We start from the raw sequence: 27,737 nt of genomic DNA on the forward strand, positions 1-27,737 counted from the left end.
CCCTCTTTCCTCTCTCTCTACCAGTCAGCCTCCCCTCTTTCCTCTCTCTCTACCAGTCAGCCTCCCCTCTTTCCTCTCTCTCTAGAGTCAGCCTCCCCTCTTTCCTCTCCTCTACCAGTCAGCCTCCCCTCTTTCCTCTCTCTCTACCAGTCAGCCTCCCCTCTTTCCTCTCTCTCTACCAGTCAGCCTCCCCTCTTTCCTCTCTCTCTACCAGTCAGCCTCCCCTCTTTCCTCTCTCTCTACCAGTCAGCCTCCCCTCTTTCCTCTCTCTCTACCAGTCAGCCTCCCCTCTTTCCAGTTTAAGCTGGTCCACATTCTGCACCTAAAGAAACAGAGGAGAGAGCTTGAACCAGAATTTTGCTTCATCTAACTACCCCCTGTCTCCCCTAATAACCTCGGTCTCATCCTACCATCCCCAGGTCTCCCCTAACAACCTCAGTCTCATCCTACCTTACTCAGCCAGCCACGCCTAGAGAGACACACTCAGCCAGCCACGCCTAGAGAGACACACTCAGCCAGCCACGCCTAGAGAGACACACTCAGCCAGCCACGCCTAGAGAGACACACTCAGCCAGCCATGCCTAGAGAGACACACTCAGCCAGCCACGCCTAGAGAGACACACTCAGCCAGCCACGCCTAGAGAGACACACACTCAGCCAGCCACGCCTAGAGAGACACACTCAGCCAGCCACGCCTAGAGAGACACACACTCAGCCAGCCACGCCTAGAGAGACACACTCAGCCAGCCACGCCTAGAGAGACACACACTCAGCCAGCCACGCCTAGAGAGACACACTCAGCCAGCCACGCCTAGAGAGACACACTCAGCCAGCCACGCCTAGAGAGACAGACACTCAGCCAGCCACGCCTAGAGAGACAGACACTCAGCCAGCCACGCCTAGAGAGACAGACACTCAGCCAGCCACGCCTAGAGAGACAGACACTCAGCCAGCCACGCCTAGAGAGACACACTCAGCCAGCCACGCCTAGAGAGACAGACACTCAGCCAGCCACGCCTAGAGAGACACACTCAGCCAGCCACGCCTAGAGAGACACACTCAGCCAGCCACGCCTAGAGAGACAGACACTCAGCCAGCCACGCCTAGAGAGACAGACACTCAGCCAGCCACGCCTAGACAGACAGACACTCAGCCAGCCACGCCTAGAGAGACAGACACTCAGCCAGCCACGCCTAGAGAGACAGACACTCAGCCAGCCACGCCTAGAGAGACAGACACTCAGCCAGCCACGCCTAGAGAGACAGACACTCAGCCAGCCACGCCTAGAGAGACAGACACTCAGCCAGCCACGCCTAGAGAGACAGACACTCAGCCAGCCACGCCTAGAGAGACAGACACTCAGCCAGCCACGCCTAGAGAGACAGACACTCAGCCAGCCACGCCTAGAGAGACACACTCAGCCAGCCACGCCTAGAGAGACACACTCAGCCAGCCACGCCTAGAGAGACACACTCAGCCAGCCACGCCTAGAGAGACACACTCAGCCAGCCACGCCTAGAGAGACACACTCAGCCAGCCACGCCTAGAGAGACACACTCAGCCAGCCACGCCTACGAGAGAGACACACTCAGCCAGCCACGCCTAGAGAGACACACTCAGCCAGCCACGCCTAGAGAGACACACTCAGCCAGCCACGCCTAGAGAGACACACTCAGCCAGCCACGCCTAGAGAGACACACTCAGCCAGCCACGCCTAGAGAGACACACTCAGCCAGCCACGCCTAGAGAGACACACTCAGCCAGCCACGCCTAGAGAGACACACTCAGCCAGCCACGCCTAGAGAGACACACTCAGCCAGCCACGCCTAGAGAGACACACTCAGCCAGCCACGCCTAGAGAGACACACTCAGCCAGCCACGCCTAGAGAGACACACTCAGCCAGCCACGCCTAGAGAGACACACTCAGCCAGCCACGCCTAGAGAGACAGACACTCAGCCAGCCACGCCTAGAGAGACAGACACTCAGCCAGCCACGCCTAGAGAGACAGACACTCAGCCAGCCACGCCTAGAGAGACAGACACTCAGCCAGCCACGCCTAGAGAGACAGACACTCAGCCAGCCACGCCTAGAGAGACACACTCAGCCAGCCACGCCTAGAGAGACAGACACTCAGCCAGCCACGCCTAGAGAGACAGACACTCAGCCAGCCACGCCTAGAGAGACAGACACTCAGCCAGCCACGCCTAGAGACACACTCAGCCAGCCACGCCTAGAGAGACACACACTCAGCCAGCCACGCCTAGAGAGACACACTCAGCCAGCCACGCCTAGAGAGACACACTCAGCCAGCCACGCCTAGAGAGACACACTCAGCCAGCCACGCCTAGAGACACACTCAGCCAGCCACGCCTAGAGAGACACACTCAGCCAGCCACGCCTAGAGAGACACACTCAGCCAGCCACGCCTAGAGAGACACACTCAGCCAGCCACGCCTAGAGAGACACACTCAGCCAGCCACGCCTAGAGAGACACACTCAGCCAGCCACGCCTAGAGAGACACACTCAGCCAGCCACGCCTAGAGAGACACACTCAGCCAGCCACGCCTAGAGAGACAGACACTCAGCCAGCCACGCCTAGAGAGACACACTCAGCCAGCCACGCCTAGAGAGACACACTCAGCCAGCCACGCCTAGAGAGACAGACACTCAGCCAGCCACGCCTAGAGAGACACTCAGCCAGCCACGCCTAGAGAGACACACTCAGCCAGCCACGCCTAGAGAGACACACTCAGCCAGCCACGCCTAGAGAGACACACACTCAGCCAGCCACGCCTAGAGAGACACACTCAGCCAGCCACGCCTAGAGAGACACACACTCAGCCAGCCACGCCTAGAGAGACACACTCAGCCAGCCACGCCTAGAGAGACAGACACTCAGCCAGCCACGCCTAGAGAGACACACTCAGCCAGCCACGCCTAGAGAGACAGACACTCAGCCAGCCACGCCTAGAGAGACAGACACTCAGCCAGCCACGCCTAGAGAGACACACTCAGCCAGCCACGCCTAGAGAGACACACTCAGCCAGCCACGCCTAGAGAGACAGACACTCAGCCAGCCACGCCTAGAGAGACAGACACTCAGCCAGCCACGCCTAGAGAGACACACTCAGCCAGCCACGCCTAGACAGACACACTCAGCCAGCCACGCCTAGAGAGACAGACACTCAGCCAGCCACGCCTAGAGAGACAGACACTCAGCCAGCCACGCCTAGAGAGACAGACACTCAGCCAGCCACGCCTAGAGAGACAGACACTCAGCCAGCCACGCCTAGAGAGACACACTCAGCCAGCCACGCCTAGAGAGACACACTCAGCCAGCCACGCCTAGAGAGACAGACACTCAGCCAGCCACGCCTAGAGAGACAGACACTCAGCCAGCCACGCCTAGAGAGACACACTCAGCCAGCCACGCCTAGACAGACACACTCAGCCAGCCACGCCTAGAGAGACAGACACTCAGCCAGCCACGCCTAGAGAGACAGACACTCAGCCAGCCACGCCTAGAGACACACTCAGCCAGCCACGCCTAGAGAGACAGACACTCAGCCAGCCACGCCTAGAGAGACACACTCAGCCAGCCACGCCTAGAGAGACAGACACTCAGCCAGCCACGCCTAGAGAGACAGACACTCAGCCAGCCACGCCTAGAGAGACACACTCAGCCAGCCACGCCTAGAGAGACACACTCAGCCAGCCACGCCTAGAGAGACACACTCAGCCAGCCACGCCTAGAGAGACAGACACTCAGCCAGCCACGCCTAGAGAGACACACTCAGCCAGCCACGCCTAGAGAGACACACTCAGCCAGCCACGCCTAGAGAGACACACTCAGCCAGCCACGCCTAGAGAGACACACTCAGCCAGCCACGCCTAGAGAGACACACTCAGCCAGCCACGCCTAGAGAGACAGACACTCAGCCAGCCACGCCTAGAGAGACACACTCAGCCAGCCACGCCTAGAGAGACACACTCAGCCAGCCACGCCTAGAGAGACACACTCAGCCAGCCACGCCTAGAGAGACACACTCAGCCAGCCACGCCTAGAGAGACACACACTCAGCCAGCCACGCCTAGAGAGACAGACACTCAGCCAGCCACGCCTAGAGAGACACACTCAGCCAGCCACGCCTAGAGAGACAGACACTCAGCCAGCCACGCCTAGAGAGACACACTCAGCCAGCCACGCCTAGAGAGACAGACACTCAGCCAGCCACGCCTAGAGAGACAGACACTCAGCCAGCCACGCCTAGAGAGACAGACACTCAGCCAGCCACGCCTAGAGAGACACTCAGCCAGCCACGCCTAGAGAGACACACTCAGCCAGCCACGCCTAGAGAGACACACTCAGCCAGCCACGCCTAGAGAGACAGACACTCAGCCAGCCACGCCTAGAGAGACACACTCAGCCAGCCACGCCTAGAGAGACAGACACTCAGCCAGCCACGCCTAGAGAGACAGACACTCAGCCAGCCACGCCTAGAGAGACAGACACTCAGCCAGCCACGCCTAGAGAGACACACTCAGCCAGCCACGCCTAGAGACACACACTCAGCCAGACACGCCTAGAGAGACAGACACTCAGCCAGCCACGCCTAGAGAGACAGACACTCAGCCAGCCACGCCTAGAGAGACAGACACTCAGCCAGCCACGCCTAGAGAGACAGACACTCAGCCAGCCACGCCTAGAGAGACACACTCAGCCAGCCACGCCTAGAGAGACACACTCAGCCAGCCACGCCTAGAGAGACACTCAGCCAGCCACGCCTAGAGAGACAGACACTCAGCCAGCCACGCCTAGAGAGACACACTCAGCCAGCCACGCCTAGAGAGACAGACACTCAGCCAGCCACGCCTAGAGAGACAGACACTCAGCCAGCCACGCCTAGAGAGACAGACACTCAGCCAGCCACGCCTAGAGAGACACACTCAGCCAGCCACGCCTAGAGACACACACTCAGCCAGCCACGCCTAGAGAGACACACTCAGCCAGCCACGCCTAGAGAGACACACTCAGCCAGCCACGCCTAGAGAGACAGACACTCAGCCAGCCACGCCTAGAGACACACACTCAGCCAGCCACGCCTAGAGAGACACACTCAGCCAGCCACGCCTAGAGAGACACACTCAGCCAGCCACGCCTAGAGAGACAGACACTCAGCCAGCCACGCCTAGAGAGACACACTCAGCCAGCCACGCCTAGAGAGACAGACACTCAGCCAGCCACGCCTAGAGAGACAGACACTCAGCCAGCCACGCCTAGAGAGACACACTCAGCCAGCCACGCCTAGAGAGACACACTCAGCCAGCCACGCCTAGAGAGACACACTCAGCCAGCCACGCCTAGAGAGACAGACACTCAGCCAGCCACGCCTAGAGAGACACACTCAGCCAGCCACGCCTAGAGAGACACACTCAGCCAGCCACGCCTAGAGAGACACACTCAGCCAGCCACGCCTAGAGAGACACACTCAGCCAGCCACGCCTAGAGAGACAGACACTCAGCCAGCCACGCCTAGAGAGACACACTCAGCCAGCCACGCCTAGAGAGACAGACACTCAGCCAGCCACGCCTAGAGAGACAGACACTCAGCCAGCCACGCCTAGAGAGACAGACACTCAGCCAGCCACGCCTAGAGAGACACACTCAGCCAGCCACGCCTAGAGACACACACTCAGCCAGCCACGCCTAGAGAGACAGACACTCAGCCAGCCACGCCTAGAGAGACAGACACTCAGCCAGCCACGCCTAGAGAGACAGACACTCAGCCAGCCACGCCTAGAGAGACAGACACTCAGCCAGCCACGCCTAGAGAGACACACTCAGCCAGCCACGCCTAGAGACACACTCAGCCAGCCACGCCTAGACACACTCAGCCAGCCACGCCTAGAGAGACAGACACTCAGCCAGCCACGCCTAGAGAGACAGACACTCAGCCAGCCACGCCTAGAGAGACACACTCAGCCAGCCACGCCTAGAGAGACAGACACTCAGCCAGCCACGCCTAGAGAGACAGACACTCAGCCAGCCACGCCTAGAGAGACAGACACTCAGCCAGCCACGCCTAGAGAGACACACTCAGCCAGCCACGCCTAGAGACACACACTCAGCCAGCCACGCCTAGAGAGACACACTCAGCCAGCCACGCCTAGAGAGACACACTCAGCCAGCCACGCCTAGAGAGACAGACACTCAGCCAGCCACGCCTAGAGACACACACTCAGCCAGCCACGCCTAGAGAGACACACTCAGCCAGCCACGCCTAGAGAGACACACTCAGCCAGCCACGCCTAGAGAGACAGACACTCAGCCAGCCACGCCTAGAGAGACAGACACTCAGCCAGCCACGCCTAGAGAGACACACTCAGCCAGCCACGCCTAGAGAGACAGACACTCAGCCAGCCACGCCTAGAGAGACACACTCAGCCAGCCACGCCTAGAGAGACACACTCAGCCAGCCACGCCTAGAGAGACACACTCAGCCAGCCACGCCTAGAGAGACAGACACTCAGCCAGCCACGCCTAGAGAGACACACTCAGCCAGCCACGCCTAGAGAGACACACTCAGCCAGCCACGCCTAGAGAGACACACTCAGCCAGCCACGCCTAGAGAGACACACTCAGCCAGCCACGCCTAGAGAGACACACTCAGCCAGCCACGCCTAGAGAGACACACTCAGCCAGCCACGCCTAGAGAGACACACTCAGCCAGCCACGCCTAGAGAGACACACACTCAGCCAGCCACGCCTAGAGAGCCAGCAGACACTCAGCCAGCCACGCCTAGAGACACACTCAGCCAGCCACGCCTAGAGACAGACACTCAGCCAGCAGACACACTCAGCCAGCCACGCCTAGAGACACACTCAGCCAGCCACGCCTAGAGAGACACACTCAGCCAGCCACGCCTAGAGAGACAGACACTCAGCCAGCCACGCCTAGAGAGACAGACACTCAGCCAGCCACGCCTAGAGAGACAGACACTCAGCCAGCCACGCCTAGAGAGACAGACACTCAGCCAGCCACGCCTAGAGAGACAGACACTCAGCCAGCCACGCCTAGAGAGACACACTCAGCCAGCCACGCCTAGAGAGACACACTCAGCCAGCCACGCCTAGAGAGACACACTCAGCCAGCCACGCCTAGAGAGACACACTCAGCCAGCCACGCCTAGAGAGACACACTCAGCCAGCCACGCCTAGAGAGACACACTCAGCCAGCCACGCCTAGAGACACACTCAGCCAGCCACGCCTAGAGACACACTCAGCCAGCCACGCCTAGAGAGACACACTCAGCCAGCCACGCCTAGAGAGACACACTCAGCCAGCCACGCCTAGAGAGACACACTCAGCCAGCCACGCCTAGAGAGACACACTCAGCCAGCCACGCCTAGAGAGACACACTCAGCCAGCCACGCCTAGAGAGACACACTCAGCCAGCCACGCCTAGAGAGACACACTCAGCCAGCCACGCCTAGAGAGACACACTCAGCCAGCCACGCCTAGAGAGACAGACACTCAGCCAGCCACGCCTAGAGAGACAGACACTCAGCCAGCCACGCCTAGAGACACACTCAGCCAGCCACGCCTAGAGAGACACACTCAGCCAGCCACGCCTAGAGAGACACACTCAGCCAGCCACGCCTAGAGAGACACACTCAGCCAGCCACGCCTAGAGAGACACACTCAGCCAGCCACGCCTAGAGAGACAGACACTCAGCCAGCCACGCCTAGAGAGACACACTCAGCCAGCCACGCCTAGAGAGACAGACACTCAGCCAGCCACGCCTAGAGAGACAGACACTCAGCCAGCCACGCCTAGAGAGACACACTCAGCCAGCCACGCCTAGAGAGACACACTCAGCCAGCCACGCCTAGAGAGACAGACACTCAGCCAGCCACGCCTAGAGAGACAGACACTCAGCCAGCCACGCCTAGAGAGACAGACACTCAGCCAGCCACGCCTAGAGAGACAGACACTCAGCCAGCCACGCCTAGAGAGACAGACACTCAGCCAGCCACGCCTAGAGAGACAGACACTCAGCCAGCCACGCCTAGAGAGACAGACACTCAGCCAGCCACGCCTAGAGAGACAGACACTCAGCCAGCCACGCCTAGAGAGACAGACACTCAGCCAGCCACGCCTAGAGAGACAGACACTCAGCCAGCCACGCCTAGAGAGACAGACACTCAGCCAGCCACGCCTAGAGAGACACACTCAGCCAGCCACGCCTAGAGAGACACACTCAGCCAGCCACGCCTAGAGAGACAGACACTCAGCCAGCCACGCCTAGAGAGACAGACACTCAGCCAGCCACGCCTAGAGAGACAGACACTCAGCCAGCCACGCCTAGAGAGACAGACACTCAGCCAGCCACGCCTAGAGAGACAGACACTCAGCCAGCCACGCCTAGAGAGACAGACACTCAGCCAGCCACGCCTAGAGAGACAGACACTCAGCCAGCCACGCCTAGAGAGACAGACACTCAGCCAGCCACGCCTAGAGAGACAGACACTCAGCCAGCCACGCCTAGAGAGACAGACACTCAGCCAGCCACGCCTAGAGAGACAGACACTCAGCCAGCCACGCCTAGAGAGACAGACACTCAGCCAGCCACGCCTAGAGAGACAGACACTCAGCCAGCCACGCCTAGAGAGACAGACACTCAGCCAGCCACGCCTAGAGAGACAGACACTCAGCCAGCCACGCCTAGAGAGACAGACACTCAGCCAGCCACGCCTAGAGAGACAGACACTCAGCCAGCCACGCCTAGAGAGACAGACACTCAGCCAGCCACGCCTAGAGAGACAGACACTCAGCCAGCCACGCCTAGAGAGACAGACACTCAGCCAGCCACGCCTAGAGAGACAGACACTCAGCCAGCCACGCCTAGAGAGACACACTCAGCCAGCCACGCCTAGAGAGACAGACACTCAGCCAGCCACGCCTAGAGAGACAGACACTCAGCCAGCCACGCCTAGAGAGACAGACACTCAGCCAGCCACGCCTAGAGAGACAGACACTCAGCCAGCCACGCCTAGAGAGACAGACACTCAGCCAGCCACGCCTAGAGAGACAGACACTCAGCCAGCCACGCCTAGAGAGACAGACACTCAGCCAGCCACGCCTAGAGAGACAGACACTCAGCCAGCCACGCCTAGAGAGACAGACACTCAGCCAGCCACGCCTAGAGAGACAGACACTCAGCCAGCCACGCCTAGAGAGACAGACACTCAGCCAGCCACGCCTAGAGAGACAGACACTCAGCCAGCCACGCCTAGAGAGACAGACACTCAGCCAGCCACGCCTAGAGAGACAGACACTCAGCCAGCCACGCCTAGAGAGACAGACACTCAGCCAGCCACGCCTAGAGAGACAGACACTCAGCCAGCCACGCCTAGAGAGACAGACACTCAGCCAGCCACGCCTAGAGAGACACACTCAGCCAGCCACGCCTAGAGAGACACACTCAGCCAGCCACGCCTAGAGAGACAGACACTCAGCCAGCCACGCCTAGAGAGACACACTCAGCCAGCCACGCCTAGAGAGACACACTCAGCCAGCCACGCCTAGAGAGACACACTCAGCCAGCCACGCCTAGAGAGACACACTCAGCCAGCCACGCCTAGAGAGACACACTCAGCCAGCCACGCCTAGAGAGACACACTCAGCCAGCCACGCCTAGAGAGACAGACACTCAGCCAGCCACGCCTAGAGAGACAGACACTCAGCCAGCCACGCCTAGAGAGACAGACACTCAGCCAGCCACGCCTAGAGAGACACACTCAGCCAGCCACGCCTAGAGAGACACACTCAGCCAGCCACGCCTAGAGAGACAGACACTCAGCCAGCCACGCCTAGAGAGACAGACACTCAGCCAGCCACGCCTAGAGAGACACACTCAGCCAGCCACGCCTAGAGAGACACACTCAGCCAGCCACGCCTAGAGAGACACACTCAGCCAGCCACGCCTAGAGAGACACACTCAGCCAGCCACGCCTAGAGAGACACACTCAGCCAGCCACGCCTAGAGAGACACACTCAGCCAGCCACGCCTAGAGAGACAGACACTCAGCCAGCCACGCCTAGAGAGACAGACACTCAGCCAGCCACGCCTAGAGAGACAGACACTCAGCCAGCCACGCCTAGAGAGACACACTCAGCCAGCCACGCCTAGAGAGACAGACACTCAGCCAGCCACGCCTAGAGAGACAGACACTCAGCCAGCCACGCCTAGAGAGACACACTCAGCCAGCCACGCCTAGAGAGACAGACACTCAGCCAGCCACGCCTAGAGAGACAGACACTCAGCCAGCCACGCCTAGAGAGACACACTCAGCCAGCCACGCCTAGAGACACACTCAGCCAGCCACGCCTAGAGAGACAGACACTCAGCCAGCCACGCCTAGAGAGACACACTCAGCCAGCCACGCCTAGAGAGACAGACACTCAGCCAGCCACGCCTAGAGAGACAGACACTCAGCCAGCCACGCCTAGAGAGACAGACACTCAGCCAGCCACGCCTAGAGAGACACACTCAGCCAGCCACGCCTAGAGAGACACACTCAGCCAGCCACGCCTAGAGAGACAGACACTCAGCCAGCCACGCCTAGAGAGACACACTCAGCCAGCCACGCCTAGAGAGACAGACACTCAGCCAGCCACGCCTAGAGAGACACACTCAGCCAGCCACGCCTAGAGAGACACACTCAGCCAGCCACGCCTAGAGAGACAGACACTCAGCCAGCCACGCCTAGAGAGACAGACACTCAGCCAGCCACGCCTAGAGAGACACACACAGGATCTTTCCAACATCAGTCTGTCCCAATGTGATGAATCTTTCCCTTTATTTGGAGCAGCTAAGTCTCAACTCTCAGCTGACCACCAAGCCCCACCTCACCACTGTTACCAACCAACCCTGGTTAGCCATGTTTTTACACCTGCTATAGTCTGCTGAGACGTAACCACTAGGATTTCAACATTCTGTTGGCTAAAGGACTGTCTTGGCCAAATGGGGTCATATTTGGGGTTTGGTCTACGAACTACCGCAGGTCTCAGGCCCTGGAATGGAGAGAAGGGTGGTCTGTTGCTGTTCAGAACCGCTAGATGGCGCTGTGGGTCTGCCCATGGCTTATTTTTACATCTGGTTTCATTTTCACTCTTTCCGTGCTTTTAGTTTATCCCCCAAGTCTTTAGTTTGTTTCTTCACAGAGAGAATTGTGATTGTCACATTTTAGCCGTTGATTACAATGCGTTATGACAATGTATCTAAAGCTTGTTAGAGAACACTCCAATCCAGCTCATAATTACATCAGAATCCTTCTGAATGATGTCTTCTGCACTAAAAATACTATTTTATTTTATTCTACTGTCCCAGAAATCTGCACCTTGTTGTTTTTGTTGTAAACAGCATCATTAAAAACATGGATTTATGGCACAGTGGAAATTCCTTCAAAAAAATATTTAGTGCAGAGATGAAATTATGCTTAATATAATATGCTTTAGACATATTTGCATATTGCATTATCTCTTTAACAAAACAAAATGTCAATAAAAAGGTTGGGGGGGGTCAAACGCAGGACGATGAAAATACAGCCACACTTCCCCCTTTAACAGAATATTCACTGTGAATGAAGCCGATGTTGCATGACTCTAACACACACACACGCACGCGTTCTTTGAAGCTCATCATATACACTTTAAACTGCCAAAAGGAATGTGATATTTTTGGGTTTGAGTACTTGATCAATCTAGTCTCTCCTTTCTCTCTGTGTCTCTCTTCTCTGTGTCTCTTCTCTGTCTCTCTCTCTTCTGTCTCTCTCTCTTCTGTCTCTCTCTCTTCTGTCTCTCTCTCTTCTGTCTCTCTCTCTTCTCTGTCTCTCTCTTCTGTCTCTCTCTCTTCTCTGTCTCTCTCTCTTCTGTCTCTCTCTCTTCTGTCTCTCTCTCTTCTGTCTCTCTCTCTCTTCTGTCTCTCTCTTCTGTCTCTCTCTCCTGTCTCTCTCTCTTCTCTGTCTCTCTCTTCTCTGTCTCTCTCTTCTGTCTCTCTCTCCTCTGTCTCTCTCTCTTCTGTCTCTCGCTCTCTCTTCTGTCTCTCGCTCTCTCTCTGTCTCTCTCTCTTCTGTCTCTCTCTCTTCTCTGTCTCTCTCTTCTCTGTCTCTCTCTTCTCTGTCTCTCTCTTCTGTCTCTCTCTCTTCTCTGTCTCTCTCTCTTCTCTCTCTCGCTCTCTCTTCTGTCTCTCACTCTCTCTTCTGTCTCTCTCTCTCTTCTGTCTCTCTCTCTGTCTCGCTCTCTTCTCTGTCTCGCTCTCTCTTCTGTCTCTCTCTCTCCTGTCTCTCTCTTCTGTCTCTCTCTCTGTCTCGCTCTCTTCTCTGTCTCGCTCTCTCTTCTGTCTCTCTCTCTCCTGTCTCTCTCTTCTGTCTCTCTCTGTCTCGCTCTCTTCTCTGTCTCGCTCTCTCTGTCTGTCTCTCTCTCTCTCTCTGTCTCTCTCTTTCTCTGTCTCTCTCTCTCTGTCTCTCTCTCTGTCTCTCTCTGTCTCTCTCTTCTGTCTCTCTCTCTCTGTCTCTCTTCTGTCTCTCTCTCTCTTCTGTCTCTCTCTCTCTCTTCTGTCTCTCTCTCTCTCTCTGTCTCTCTCTCTCTTCTGTCTCTCTCTGTCTCTGTCTCTTCTCTGTCTCTGTCTCCTCTGTCTCTCTCTCTTCTTCTGTCTCTCTCTCTCTCTTCTGTCTCTCTCTGTCTCTCTCTCTCTGTCTCTCTCTGTCTCGCTCTCTTCTCTGTCTCGCTCTCCTCTGTCTCTCTCTCTCTTCTGTCTCTCGCTCTCTTCTGTCTCTCTCTTCTCTGTCTCTCTCTTCTCTGTCTCTCTCTTCTGTCTCTCTCTCTTCTCTGTCTCTCTCTCTTCTGTCTCTCGCTCTCTCTTCTGTCTCTCGCTCTCTCTTCTGTCTCTCTCTCTTCTGTCTCTCTCTGTCTCTCTCTCTTCTGTCTCTCTCTGTCTCGCTCTCTTCTCTGTCTCGCTCTCCTCTGTCTCTCTCTCTCTCTGTCTCTCGCTCTCTTCTGTCTCTCTCTTCTCTGTCTCGCTCTCCTCTGTCTCGCTCTCTTCTGTCTCTCGCTCTCTCTTCTGTCTCTCTCTCTCTTCTGTCTCTCTCTCTCTTCTGTCTCTCTCTCTTCTCTGTCTCTCTCTCTTCTGTCTCTCTCTCTTCTCTGTCTCTCTCTCTTCTCTGTCTCTCTCTTCTCTGTCTCTCTCTTCTCTGTCTCTCTCTTCTCTGTCTCTCTCTCTCTTCTTCTGTCTCTCTCTCTCTTCTCTGTCTCTCTCTCTCTCTCTGTCTCTCTCTCTCTCTTCTGTCTCTCTCTTCTCTGTCTCTCTCTCTCTTCTCTGTCTCTCTCTCTCTCTTCTGTCTCTCTCTCTCTCTTCTGTCTCTCGCTCTCTCTTCTGTCTCTGTCTCTCGCTCTCTCTTCTGTCTCTCGCTCTCTCTTCTGTCTCTCACTCACTCTCTCGCTCTCTCTCTCTTCTCTCCTCTCTCTCTCTCCAGAACCTGGTATTCACCCGTCACAGCCCAGGTCTGATGGGTCACTGTGATGTTCTGGTCCACAGTCGATGCTCTGCCAACTCCACCACCTTACGACCGGGCCAACCCACACAACCACCCAAGTTCCTGCTCACCGCTGTGCCAAGGGTAAGGCCCCAGTGTGTGAGAGAGAGAGAGAGAGGAAGGTAAATACATCTGTGGTCCACGAGACGTTTTTTAGAAGTTACTGTTTGTTTAGAGTGCAGCTTGAAGCCACCGCAGGGGGTCTCTTCACACACAGAGAATGAACACACACACACAGAATACACACACACACACACACAGCACACATGTTAGGCAGATAATGCTGCTCATTGTTTAATGTTTCCAAAGACAACACATCCTCCTCCCCCGTCCCTTTTCTCACTCGACCACCCAACCTGCTGCACGGTCTCTCTCACACACACACACACACACACACACACACACACACACACACACACAGAGAGACATCCTGCTGATTCACCGATCATAGCTTCCACATTTACAAAGAGACCAAGAAACATTGCTCCTTTTCCCCTCATCCATCTCTTCCTCTCCCTTGTTCCCTCCATCCATCTATCTTTCCCTCTCTCCCTTGTTCCCTCCATCCATCTATCTTTCCCTCTCTCCCTCTTTCCCTCCATCCATCTACAGTGCCTTGCGAAAGTATTCGGCCCCCTTGAACTTTGCGACCTTTTGCCACATTTCAGGCTTCAAACATAAAGATATAAAACTGCATTTTTTTGTGAAGAATCAACCACAAGTGGGACACAATCATGAAGTGGAACGACATTTATTGGATATTTCAAACTTTTTTAACAAATCAAAAACTGAAAAATTGGGCGTGCAAAATTATTAGACCACCTGCTTAAGCCAGTACATGTCCAGGCCCGTCTGAAGTTTGCTAGAGAGCATTTGGATGATCCAGAAGAAGATTGGGAGAATGTCATATGGTCAGATGAAACCAAAATATAACTTTTTGGTAAACTCAACTCGTGGGCTAAATAGCATCTCATTAGTGTGCAAGATCCTGAGAATCAGCTGTACATGTGATGGAAGAATACACTGTGCTTGCATAGGGTTACAATTCCATTGAATTGGGGATAGTTTAACCAAAATATGCCACAAGACCTAGAATTGCCTTATATTTATTCCACAAAAAAAGGTTCACTGCGTTTTGGTTGAATTTAAGCAAAATTCCAAAAATTCCTGTGCTTAACTTCCCATGTTAAATTTCTGTAAAATTTTGGTAAAAAAAAGTTTCTGGCCCTTTGCAACCGTAGCCATGAGACCGGGCCTGGAGTCACGAGACCGGGCCTGGAGTCACGAGACCGGGCCTGGAGTCACGAGACCGGGCCTGGAGTCACGAGACCGGGCCTGGAGTCACGAGACCGGGCCTGGAGTCACGAGACCGGGCCTGGAGTCACGAGACCGGGCCTCGAGTCACGAGACCGGGCCTGGAGTCACGAGACCGGGCCTGGGGTCGGCTGGAGACCCGACCTGGGGTTGTTGGGTCGGCTGGAGTCACGAGGCCCGACCTGGGGTTGTGGGGTCGGCTGGAGTCACGAGGCCCGACCTGGGGTTGTGGGGTCGGCTGGAGTCACGAGACCCGACCTGGGGTTGTGGGGTCGGCTGGAGTCACGAGACCCGACCTGGGGTTGTGGGGTCGGCTGGAGTCACGAGACTCGATACGAGACCCGACCTGGGGTTGTGGGGTCGGCTGGAGTCACGAGACCCGACCTGGGGTTGTGGGATCGTCTGGAGTCACGAGACCCGACCTGGGTTGTGGGGTCGGCTGGAGTCACGAGACTCGATACGAGACCCGACCTGGGGTTGTGGGGTCGGCTGGAGTCACGAGACCCGACCTGGGGTTGTGGGGTCGGCTGGAGTCACGAGACCCGACCTGGGTTGTGGGGTCGGCTGGAGTCACGAGACTCGATACGAGACCCGACCTGGGGTTGTGGGGTCGGCTGGAGTCACGAGACTCGATACGAGACCCGACGTGGGGTCGCCTGGAGTCACGAGACTCGATACGAGACCCGACCTGGGGTCGTGGGGTCGCCTGGAGTCACGAGACCCGACCTGGGGTAGTGGGGTCGGCTGGAGTCACGAGACCCGACCTGGGGTCGTGGGGTCGGCTGGAGTCACGAAACCCGACCTGGGGTCGTGGGGTCGGCTGGCAGTTGGAATGAAACTTAATCAAATCAACATTGGAACACTTCATCAGAATGACAATTGTTAATTTTGTGTTGCTTCCTAGGTTACGGCGGTTCCCATGGAGCGGTACTGTGACGACCGCAGCGCTGAGTACGAGTGGCAGGAGACGAGGGCCGGAGGGGGCATGGCCGCCAAGCACTGCTTCCTGTACGGCTCCCTTGATCTGGCCTCTGATTGGATGTCCCGAGCCAACACTTTCTACCCACGATGCCCTGGGGGAGTGATGGCGCTCTACCCCCGGCATGGCTGGTCCTACATCAGAATACCAGGTACGGAAACGCAGTGTGTGTGCGTTGGTTTGTTTCGGTGTATTTACGTTGAAATTAACAGTCAGAGGAAACACTTTCGCCAGTCCTGCTGCTCTGGATTCAGACCACACAGAGACCTCTGTTCCCTACTCCTGTAGTGTGTCTGTTCCCTACCCCTGTAGTGTCTGTTCCCTACCCCTGTAGTGTCTGTTCCCTACCCCTCTAGTGTCTGTTCCCTACTCCTGTAGTGTCTGTTCCCTACTCCTGTAGTGTGTCTGTTCCCTACCCCTGTAGTGTGTCTGTTCCCTACTCCTGTAGTGTGTCTGTTCCCTACTCCTGTAGTGTGTCTGTTCCCTACTCCTGTAGTGTCTGTTCCCTACCCCTGTAGTGTCTGTTCCCTACCCCTCTAGTGTCTGTTCCCTACCCCTGTAGTGTGTCTGTTCCCTACTCCTCTAGTGTCTGTTCCCTACCCCTGTAGTGTCTGTTCCCTACTCCTGTAGTGTCTGTTCCCTACCCCTGTAGTGTATGTTCCCTACTCCTGTAGTGTCTGTTCCCTACTCCTGTAGTGTCTGTTCCCTACTCCTGTAGTGTCTGTTCCCTACTCCTGTAGTGTGTCTGTTCCCTACTCCTGTAGTGTGTCTGTGTCCCTACCCCTGTAGTGTCTGTTCCCTACTCCTGTAGTGTCTCTGTTCCCTACCCCTGTAGTGTCTGTTCCCTACTCCTGTAGTGTCTCTGTTCCCTACTCCTGTAGTGTCTCTGTTCCCTACTCCTGTAGTGTCTGTTCCCTACTCCTGCTCCCTACTCCTGTAGTGTCTCTGTTCCCTACTCCTGTAGTGTCTCTGTTCCCTACTCCTGTAGTGTCTCTGTTCCCTACTCCTCTAGTGTGTCTGTTCCCTACTCCTGTAGTGTGTCTGTTCCCTACTCCTGTAGTGTCTCTGTTCCCTACTCCTGTAGTGTCTCTGTTCCCTACTCCTGTAGTGTGTCTGTTCCCTACTCCTGTAGTGTCTCTGTTCCCTACTCCTGTAGTGTGTCTGTTCCCTACTCCTGTAGTGTCTGTTCCCTACTCCTGTAGTGTCTCTGTTCCCTACTCCTGTAGTGTCTCTGTTCCCTACTCCTGTAGTGTCTCTGTTCCCTACTCCTGTAGTGTCTCTGTTCCCTACTCCTGTAGTGTCTGTTCCCTACTCCTGTAGTGTCTGTTCCCTACTCCTGTAGTGTGTCTGTTCCCTACTCCTGTAGTGTGTCTGTTCCCTACTCCTGTAGTGTCTCTGTTCCCTACTCCTGTAGTGTGTCTGTTCCCTACCCCTGTAGTGTCTGTTCCCTACTCCTGTAGTGTGTCTGTTCCCTACTCCTGTAGTGTCTGTTCCCTACTCCTGTAGTGTCTGTTCCCTACCCCTGTAGTGTCTGTTCCCTACTCCTGTAGTGTGTCTGTTCCCTACTCCTGTAGTGTCTCTGTTCCCTACTCCTGTAGTGTCTGTTCCCTACTCCTGTAGTGTCTGTTCCCTACTCCTGTAGTGTCTGTTCCCTACTCCTGTAGTGTCTGTTCCCTACTCCTGTAGTGTCTCTGTTCCCTACTCCTGTAGTGTGTCTGTTCCCTACTCCTGTAGTGTGTCTGTTCCCTACTCCTGTAGTGTGTCTGTTCCCTACTCCTGTAGTGTGTCTGTTCCCTACTCCTGTAGTGTCTCTGTTCCCTACTCCTGTAGTGTGTCTGTTCCCTACTCCTGTAGTGTGTCTGTTCCCTACTCCTGTAGTGTCTCTGTTCCCTACTCCTGTAGTGTCTGTTCCCTACTCCTGTAGTGTGTCTGTTCCCTACCCTGTAGTGTGTCTGTTCCCTACCCTGTAGTGTGTCTGTTCCCTACCCTGTAGTGTGTCTGTTCCCTACTCCTGTAGTGTGTCTGTTCCCTACTCCTGTAGTGTGTCTGTTCCCTACTCCTGTAGTGTGTCTGTTCCCTACCCTGTAGTGTGTCTGTTCCCTACCCTGTAGTGTGTCTGTTCCCTACCCCTGTAGTGTGTCTGTTCCCTACCCCTGTAGTGTGTCTGTTCCCTACCCCTGTAGTGTGTCTGTTCCCTACCCCTGTAGTGTGTCTGTTCCCTACCCTGTAGTGTGTCTGTTCCCTACTCCTGTAGTGTGTCTGTTCCCTACTCCTGTAGTGTGTCTGTTCCCTACCCCTGTAGTGTCTGTTCCCTACTCCTGTAGTGTCTCTGTTCCCTACTCCTGTAGTGTCTCTGTTCCCTACTCCTGTAGTGTGTCTGTTCCCTACTCCTGTAGTGTCTCTGTTCCCTACTCCTGTAGTGTCTCTGTTCCCTACTCCTGTAGTGTCTCTGTTCCCTACTCCTGTAGTGTCTGTTCCCTACCCCTGTAGTGTGTCTGTTCCCTACTCCTGTAGTGTCTGTTCCCTACTGTAGTGTCTGTTCCCTACTCCTGTAGTGTCTGTTCCCTACTCCTGTAGTGTCTGTTCCCTACTCCTGTAGTGTGTCTGTTCCCTACTCCTGTAGTGTGTCTGTTCCCTACTCCTGTAGTGTGTCTGTTCCCTACTCCTGTAGTGTCTCTGTTCCCTACTCCTGTAGTGTCTCTGTTCCCTACTCCTGTAGTGTGTCTGTTCCCTACTCCTGTAGTGTCTGTTCCCTACTCCTCTAGTGTGGTCTGTCTGTTCCCTACTCCTCTAGTGTGCGTCTGTTCCCTACTCCTCTAGTGTGCGTCTGTTCCCTACTCCTCTAGTGTGCATGTGTCCCCTACTCCTGTAGTGTCTGTCCCCTACTCCTGTAGTGTCTGTCCCCTACTCCTGTAGTGTCTGTTCCCTACTCCTGTAGTGTGCGTCTGTTCCCTACTCCTCTAGTGTGCGTCTGTTCCCTACTCCTCTAGTGTGCGTCTGTTCCCTACTCCTCTAGTGTGCGTCTGTTCCCTACTCCTCTAGTGTGCGTCTGTTCCCTACTCCTCTAGTGTGCGTCTGTTCCCTACTCCTCTAGTGTGCGTCTGTCCCCTACTCCTGTAGTGTGTCTGTCCCCTACTCCTGTAGTGTGTCTGTCCCCTACTCCTGTAGTGTGTCTGTCCCCTACTCCTGTAGTGTGTCTGTTCCCTACTCCTCTAGTGTCTGTTCCCTACTCCTGTAGTGTGTCTGTTCCCTACTCCTGTAGTGTGTCTGTCCCCTACTCCTGTAGTGTGTGGTAGGGGGGGAAGCCTCCTCTGTTCCCTACTAACCAGGGAGAGTAAAGACAGTGGGAGGATCACAGCTAAGCAGGAGAGGGATAGCCTGGGTCAGGGGTTGAGACAGAACTAATATAGAACCATCCTGTCACAGTCCTGTCACTTCCAGGGTGTGCGTGTCACTGCTAAACCTGGTGATGAAAACACGGATAGTGGAGACCTGCTACGCTGTGCGTCTTTATGACAGAGCTGCTTCTGGAGGTCAGAGAGGTCAGAGAGGTCACATGACTGATGTGTAGTGAGGGCTAAAGGTTTACTTCCACTCTCACAGACCTGGCAACCCTGCACTTTATATCATGATGATGTCTCACTTTTGCTGTGGACTATTGCTTTTATCTGACTGTCTTTGGCCGTGGGAATGGTGTGTGTGTGTGTGTGTGTGTGTGTGTGTGTGTGTGTGTGTGTGTGTGTGTGTGAACAGTCTAAGAGCTTGTGAAGTTTTCGGGAAAAAGGACAAAGCGAGGAAGTTTGAAGTTTGACCATTGGTCATTGTTCCAGTGCTTAGGTAATGGTAATGTACTGTACAGTACTGTGTGTTTGTGGCCCAGAACAGTGCTTAGGTAATGGTAATATACTGTACAGTACTGTGTGTTTGTGGCCCAGAACAGTGCTTAGGTAATGGTAATATACTGTACAGTACTGTGTGTTTGTGGCCCAGAACAGTGCTTAGGTAATGGTAATATACTGTACAGTACTGTGTGTTTGTGGCCCAGAACAGTGCTTAGGTAATGGTAATATACTGTACAGTACTGTGTGTTTGTGGCCCAGAACAGTGCTTAGGTAATGGTAATATACTGTACAGTACTGTGTGTTTGTGGCCCAGAACAGTGCTTAGGTAATGGTAATATACTGTACAGTACTGTGTGTTTGTGGCCCAGAACAGTGCTTAGGTAATGGTAATACACTGTACAGTACTGTGTGTTTGTGGCTCAGAACAGTGCTTAGGTAATGGTAATATACTGTACAGTACTGTGTGTTTGTGGCCCAGAACAGTGCTTAGGTAATGGTAATATACTGTACAGTACTGTGTGTTTGTGGCCCAGAACAGTGCTTAGGTAATGGTAATATACTGTACAGTACTGTGTGTTTGTGGCCCAGAACAGTGCTTAGGTAATGGTAATATACTGTACAGTACTGTGTGTTTGTGGCCCAGAACAGTGTCCTTCACAAAGCACCGCTGTATTCAGACTCGTAGTGATGTCTTCTCACCTTGCGCAGAAAGTCTCTCACCTCTCTCTCATCTCTCTCTCTCACCTCTCTCTCACCTCTCTCTCTCTCATCTCTCTCTCTCACCTCTCTCTCGCCTCTCTCTCTTCTCGCCTCTCTCTCACCTCTCTCTCTCTCACCTCTCACCTCTCTCTCGCCTCTCTCTTCTCTCTCTCTCGTCTCTCTTCTCTCTCTCTTCTCTCTCTCTTCTCTCTCTCGCACCTCTTTCTCGCACCTCTCTCTCGCACCTCTCTCTCGCACCTCTCTCTCGCACCTCTCTCTCGCACCTCTCTCTCGCACCTCTCTCTATCTCACCTCTCCCAGCTCTCTCTCTCACCTCTCCCCCTGTCTCACCTCTCTCCCTGCCCCACACCTTTTAGAACTAATGACTGCTATGATGAATGTTTGTTTGTGCATGACGTGAGCCACTTACCAGTATCGGTCAATAAATGTAGTCATGTAGCGTTCGGTTGGACAAATGGCTTGAGTTGTTGATGATGATTTGATGAAATAGTTTTGATCATAAAATGAAAGACTTGTTTGGTGAACATTAGGCCTGGTGTCAAAGGTCACGTCTTTGTACTGTCTATCTCTGTGTACTTTTACCTGTTGAGGGACATGAACGGCGAGGCTTCATTATTTACTAATCATTTATAAACAGAGTCATGTGACTCTAAAGGGTGATTAAAAATTGTCCCCACAGCTGATGCTGGAAAGCACCAGAAAGAAACATTTCTGTGCAACGTTCCTAACGAGGACCTGGCTAAAACACCCTGTTGTTGTCTGTGTGGCGTCTGTCACGGTGAGTGAGGAGGAACAATGCTTCCTAAATGACTGGTCTCTCACTATAGCTTCTGTTTATTGTGGGAGCCTGCGCTGTAAGCTAGGAGGCAAGTGTGTATGTGTGTGTGTCTTTCTGTCTGTCTGTGAGGGCTGTGGGAAACAGTATTGTCTTCCTGTCCCTTCAAGAATCTCCGCGCTCCACTAAAAATACAGGAAACCTCCCTGGCCTTCTGAGAGACACACACACACACACACACACACACACACACCGAGAGAGAGGCAGAAACAACACCGTCAGACAGCTAGCCTAGCGCTGTTAGCTACATCATTGTTTACTGTCTGACTGGCTGGAGGCCTGTACTTGATGCTAACTTTAGTTCCATCCTACACGCTGGCTTATCCAGGTCCTGGGCAGGGTATTAGTAAAACCAGGTGTTTCGCGGAAAAGGGTTGAAACAGAATCCAGCAGGAGGCCAGCTAAGCTAGGTTTGGCCACCCCTGAACCCCCATTTGCTCCTCATCAGGCCTACAGGGGGCGACCTTACCCACATTATGCCTGTCTAGCCCACTGGGTCTGGATTTGGGATCTGGAGGGAAAACACATAGTGTAGGTCTCTGTCTCTTCACCAGAGTTGGGCCTGACTTGACAAAGACCTGCCTGTGTGTAATATATCTTAAGGACAGGCTTCGCTGTTCCGTTCCGCTCTGTTCCTCTCCGCTCTGTTCCTCTCCGCTCCGCTCTGTAACGCTCCGCTCTGTAACGCTCCGCTCTGTAACGCTCCGCTCTGTAACGCTCCGTTCCGCTCTGTAACGCTCCGCTCCGCTCTGTAACGCTCCGCTCTGTAACGCTCCGCTCTGTAACGCTCCGCTCCGCTCTGTAACGCTCCGCTCTGTAACGCTCCGCTCTGTAACGCTCCGCTCTGTAACGCTCCGCTCTGTAACGCTCCGCTCTGTAACGCTCCGCTCTGTAACGCTCCGCTCCGCTCTGTAACGCTCCGCTCTGTAACGCTCCGCTCTGTAACGCTCCGCTCCGCTCTGTAACGCTCCGCTCCTGTAACGCTCCGCTCTGTAACGCTCCGCTCCGCTTACACAGCACCCAGTGGAAAAGTCTAAATCCGCTCTGTAACGCTCTGCTCCGCTCTGTAACGCTCCGCTCTGTAACGCTCCGCTCTGTTCCTCTCCGCTCTGTAACGCTCCGCTTTAAAAACGAGGAACTGTATTAGCAGTGCTGTATTAGCAGACTGATATAGCTGTGTAACTCTAATGAGGAGGGTTGGATAGGGTGGTGAGGAAGCTAATGGAGCTCCGGGTTGGATCCGTTCCGGGCACCCAGTGGAAAAGTCTAAATAATAACAACATTTAAAAAACAAGGAACTGTATTAGCAGTGCTGTATTAGCAGACTGATATAGCTGTGTGTACTCTAATGAGGAGGGTTGGATAGGGTGGTGAGGAAGTAATGGAGAGGGTTGGATAGGGTAATGGGGAGGTAATGAAGAGGGTATTGGGGAGGTAATGGAGAGGGTAGTGGGGAGGTAATGGAGAGGGTAGTGGGGAGGTAATGGAGAGGGTAGTGGGGAGGTAATGGAGAGGTAGGGGGAGGTAATGGAGAGGGTTGGATATGGTAGTGAGAGGTAATGGAGAGGGTTGGATAGGGTAGTGAGAGATAATGGAGAGGGTACTGAGGTAATGGAGAGGGTTGGATAGGGTAGTGAGAGATAATGGAGAGGGTACTGAGGTAATGGAGAGGGTTGGATAGGGTAGTGAGAGGTAATGAAGAGTGGAATAGGGTAGTGAGGCGGTAATGGCTAGTTGAATAGGGTAGTGAGGAGGTAATGGAGAGGGTAGTGAGGAGGTAATGGAGAGGGTAGTGAGAAGGTAATGGAGAGGGTAGTGGGGAGGTAATGGTTAGGGTAGTGGGGAGGTAATGGTTAGGGTAGTGGGGAGGTAATGGTTAGGGTAGTGGGGAGGTAATGGTTAGGGTAGTGGGGAGGTAATGGTTAGGGTAGTGGGGAGGTAATGGTTAGGGTAGTGGGGAGGTAATGGAGAGGGTAGTGGGGAGGTAATGGAGAGGGTAGTGGGGAGGGTAGTGGGGAGGTAATGGACAGGGTAGTGGGGAGGTAATGGAGATGGTAGTGGGGAGGTAATGGAGAGGGTAGTGGGGAGGTAATGGACAGGGTAGTGGGGAGGTAATGGACAGGGTAGTGGGGAGGGAATGGACAGGGTAGTGGGGAGGTAATGGACAGGGTAATGAAGAGGGTAGTGAGGAAGTAATGAAGAGGGTATTGGAGAGGGTAGTGGGGAGGTAATGGAGTGGGTAGTGGGGAGGTAATGGATAGGGTAGTGGGGAGGTAATGAAGAGGGTTGGATAGGGTAGTGAGGAGGTAATGGAGAGGGTTGGATAGGGTAGTGAGGAGGTAATGGATAGGGTAGTGAGGAGGTAATGGATAGGGTAGTGAGGAGGTAATGGAGAGGGTTGGATAGGGTAGTGATGAGGTAATGGATAGGGTAGTGAGGAGGTAATGGAGAGGGTTGGATGGGGTAGCGAGGAGGTAATGAAGAGGGCAGATCACAATGCTTGTTGGTACATTTGGTATCCATAGTAATGTGACATCAGTGTGTACGGCCTATCCCATTTGTACTGCAGTGCATTTTCTCCGATAGCAGCCATACGAGGAAGTAACCTGAACTAACCTTTTAAAAATCCTCTTCCACGTTATTATTTCGTGGCCTCACTTTCTTTCTTTGTTCCCAATTTGCTAACCAGCCATTTTGCATTATGCTGGGGGGAAAAAACCATGTATTTGTATAATATCAAGCTATTTGTGTTGTTTTGGAAGGAGGTAGACATCCGTAGTCCTCTGTCAGTTCAACAACAAAAGGCAATCCTGTTTTTATTTGAATCACTCCCTCCTTTTCAGAAGTGGTAGTTTAAAATAACATGTCCATATACAGCTCTGTGTTTGGTGAGGCTGAGGCCTCTGGGGGTTTAGCCAAAGTGGCTGGTAGAAATGCTTCTGTGGTGAGTGAAAAGTTGAAGTGTTGCTCTGTTGTTTGAATGCAATGTAAAGGTCAAACACACTAGACAAAAAAACAACTCCCTCTTTTGGGCAGCAAATTGTTTCACTCTTCTTCCTTAACAAAGTTGCAAAAGCTCTCAACTGTGTTTTTGTGAAGGTAATGGAAAGGTTTGTTTGCTTAAGTAGAATGGTTCTGGGCAGTACCCTGGTCTGTTGGTTCTGGGCAGTACCCTGGTCTGTTGGTTCTGGGCAGTACCCTGGTCTGTTGGTTCTGGGCAGTACCCTGGTCTGTTGGTTCTGGGCAGTACCCTGGTCTGTTGGTTCTGGGCAGTACCCTGGTCTGTTGGTTCTGGGCAGTACCCTGGTCTGTTGGTTCTGGGCAGTACCATGGTCTGTTGGTTCTGGGCAGTACCCTGGTCTGTTGGTTCTGGGCAGTACCCTGGTCTGTTGGTTCTGGGCAGTACCCTGGTCTGTTGGTTCTGGGCAGTACCCTGGTCTGTTGGTTCTGGGCAGTACCCTGGTCTGTGGTTCTGGGCAGTACCCTGGTCTGTTGGTTCTGGGCAGTACCCTGGTCTGTTGGTTCTGGGCAGTACCCTGGTCTGTTGGTTCTGGGCAGTACCCTGGTCTGTTGGTTCTGGGCAGTACCCTGGTCTGTTGGTTCTGGGCAGTACCCTGGTCTGTTGGTTCTGGGCAGTACCCTGGTCTGTTGGTTCTGGGCAGTACCCTGGTCTGTTGGTTCTGGGCAGTACCCTGGTCTGTTGGGTCTGGGTTCTGGGGGTGTACCCTGGTCTGTTGGTTCTGGGCAGTACCCTGGTCTGTTGGTTCTGGGCAGTACCCTGGTCTGTTGGTTCTGGGCAGTACCCTGGTCTGTTGGTTCTGGGCAGTACCCTGGTCTGGGCGGTTCTGGGCAGTACCCTGGTCTGGGCGGTCTGGGCAGTACCCTGGTCTGGGCGGCTCTGGGCAGTACCCTGGTCTGGGCGGTTCTGTACCCTGGTCTGTTGGATCTGGGCAGTACACTGGTCTGTTGGGTATGGGTGGTTCTGTACCCTCATCTGTTGGGTCTGGGGAGTACCCTGGTCTGGGGTGTGTGCGGTTCTGTACCCTGGTCTGTTGGGTCTGGGCGGTTCTGTACCCTGGTCTGGGGTGTACCCTGGTCTGAGCAGTACCCTGGTCTGGGTGGGGCTGTACCCTGGTCTGGGCAGTACCCTGGTCTGTTGGGTCTGGGTGGGGTGTTTGATCTGTTGGGTCTGGGTGGGGCTGTACCCTGGTCTGGGCAGTACCCTGGTCTGAGCAGTACCCTGATCTGTTGGGTCTGGGTGGGGCATTACCCTGGTCTGTTGGTTCTGGGTGGGGAAGTACCCTGGTCTGTTGGGTCTGGGTGATCTCTCTCATCTCACTCCTTCCATCCTGTGTCTCTCTCCGCCTGTCTCCCCCTCTCTTTCTCCCCCTGTGTGTCTCCCTCTTCCTCTGACCCCAAAGCCTATTACAGGTGTTTGATGGTGTTTGTCTTGGAGGCCTGGTGAAGAGGCTTATCTGGTACAGACTGCCATGTCACGACTGTTACCAGCCCTACTGAGACAGTCTGTATCTACTATCTGTCTCAACTACAGCTCCCTGTCTGTCTGCCTCTCTGTCTGCCTGTCTCTGTGTCTGCCTCCGTCTCTGCCTCCCTGTCTGCCTGTCTGCCTCTCTGTCTGCCTGTCTCCGTGTCTGCCTCCGTCTCTGCCTCCCTGTCTGTCTGTCTGCCTCTCTGTCTGCCTCCGTCTCTGCCTCCCTGTCTGTCTGTCTGCTTGTCTGTCTGTCTGCCTCCCTCCTTCACTTCCCCATACGATACAATAACACTGTGTCCTCTGTTGATACGATAACATTGTGTCCTCTGTTGATACGATAACACTGTGTCCTCTGTTGATGCGATAACACTGTGTCCTCTGTTGATGCGATAGCACTGTGTCCTCTGTGGATGCGATAGCACTGTGTCCTCTGGATGCGATAGCACTGTGTCCTCTGTGGATGCGATAGCACTGTGTCCTCTGTGGATGCGATAGCACTGTGTCCTCTGTGGATGCGATAGCACTGTGTCCTCTGTGGATGCGATAGCACTGTGTCCTCTGTGGATGCGTTAGCACTGTGTCCTCTGTGGATGCGATAGCACTGTGTCCTCTGTGGATGCGATAGCACTGGTTGCTTTTTCAGATTTAAGCTCATCAATAGCTTTCAAGTTATGATGTCGATGTCCTGGAACATGGGGCCAAACATCCTCCAAAACAATCACAGTTACTGGTTCAAATCAACAAGACCTTAGAACAAAAGGAATCTTGCTGTTCCCAAAAGCAAATGTGTTATTTCTGATCCTAAAAGTGGATTTAAGATGCTCAACATGTAGGCCTTCTGCTCTCTGTGTTTCAGACAAGGAGACCCTGATCACGGACAGTGGGAAGCTGCACACTCTGGACCTGCTGCTGTGCCGCCTGAAGACTCAGGGACACCGCGTCCTCATCTACTCCCAGATGACTCGCATGATCGACCTGCTGGAGGTGAGTGCAGTAGGGTGCAGAGCAGGGTGGACTCAAGGGTCACTCATCTACTGTTAGGCGACATCATGGTCATGGTCAGAGACGTCCACAGAAACAGTGCGGCTGGCCTGTGATTATAATGCATCTCAGAGTAGGACTGCTGGATCAGCCCCCCCCAACTGATCCTAGATCAGTAGGACTGCTGGATCAGCCCCCCCCAACTGATCCTAGATCAGTAGGACAGCTGGATCAGCCCCCCAACTGATCCTAGATCAGTAGGACTGCTGGATCAGCCCCCAACTGATCCTAGATCAGTAGGACTGCTGGATCAGCCCCCCAACTGATCCTAGATCAGTAGGACTGCTGGATCAGCCCCCCAACTGATCCTAGATCAGTAGGACTGCTGGATCAGCCCCCCAACTGATCCTAGATCAGTAGGACTGCTGGATCAGCCCCCCATGATCCTAGATCAGTAGGACTGCTGGATCAGTGTATATATATATATACACAAAGTATGTGGACACCCCTTCAAATTAGTGGATTCAGCCACATCCGTTGCTGACAGGTGTATAAAATCGAGCGCACAGCCGTTTAATCTCCATAGACAAACACTGGCAGTAGAATGGCCTGAACTGAAGAGGTCAGTGACTTTCAACGTGGCGACGTGATAGGATGCCACCCGTTGTTGTGGAGTGGGAATGTCTAGGAGCAACAACGGCTCAGCCGCGAAGTGGTAGGCCACACAAGCTCACAGAGCGGGACCGTCGAGTGCTGGAGCAGGTACAAATCGTCTGTCCTCGGTTGCAACACTCACTACTGAGTTCAAAAACTGCCTCTGGAAGCAACGTCAGCACAAAAAACTGTTCGTCGGGAGCTTCATGAAATGGGTTTCCATGGCCGAGCAGCCGCACACAAGCCTAAGATCACCATGTATAATGGCAAGTGTCGTCTGGAGTGGTGTAAAGCTCGCCGCCATTGGAATCTGGAGCAG

General features: G+C 54.2%; 1 protein-coding gene across 5 annotated transcripts in view; it reads left to right on the forward strand.

Moving 5' to 3' along the window:
* ino80 (INO80 complex ATPase subunit) overlaps positions 1-27,737 on the forward strand; it is a 104,970-nt gene that overhangs the window by 43,183 nt on the left and 34,050 nt on the right. For all 5 annotated transcript variants that reach the window (XM_042301017.1, XM_042301019.1, XM_042301018.1 and 2 more), the window contains 3 exons: positions 13,542-13,685; positions 15,820-16,045; positions 26,640-26,767. In XM_042301017.1, the coding sequence (XP_042156951.1) occupies positions 13,542-13,685; positions 15,820-16,045; positions 26,640-26,767 (498 nt within the window). The remainder of the gene's footprint in view (positions 1-13,541; positions 13,686-15,819; positions 16,046-26,639; positions 26,768-27,737) is intronic.

This window comes from Oncorhynchus tshawytscha, linkage group LG18, assembly GCF_018296145.1.
Source record: "Oncorhynchus tshawytscha isolate Ot180627B linkage group LG18, Otsh_v2.0, whole genome shotgun sequence".
In the NCBI taxonomy this organism is placed as follows: domain Eukaryota; kingdom Metazoa; phylum Chordata; class Actinopteri; order Salmoniformes; family Salmonidae; genus Oncorhynchus; species Oncorhynchus tshawytscha.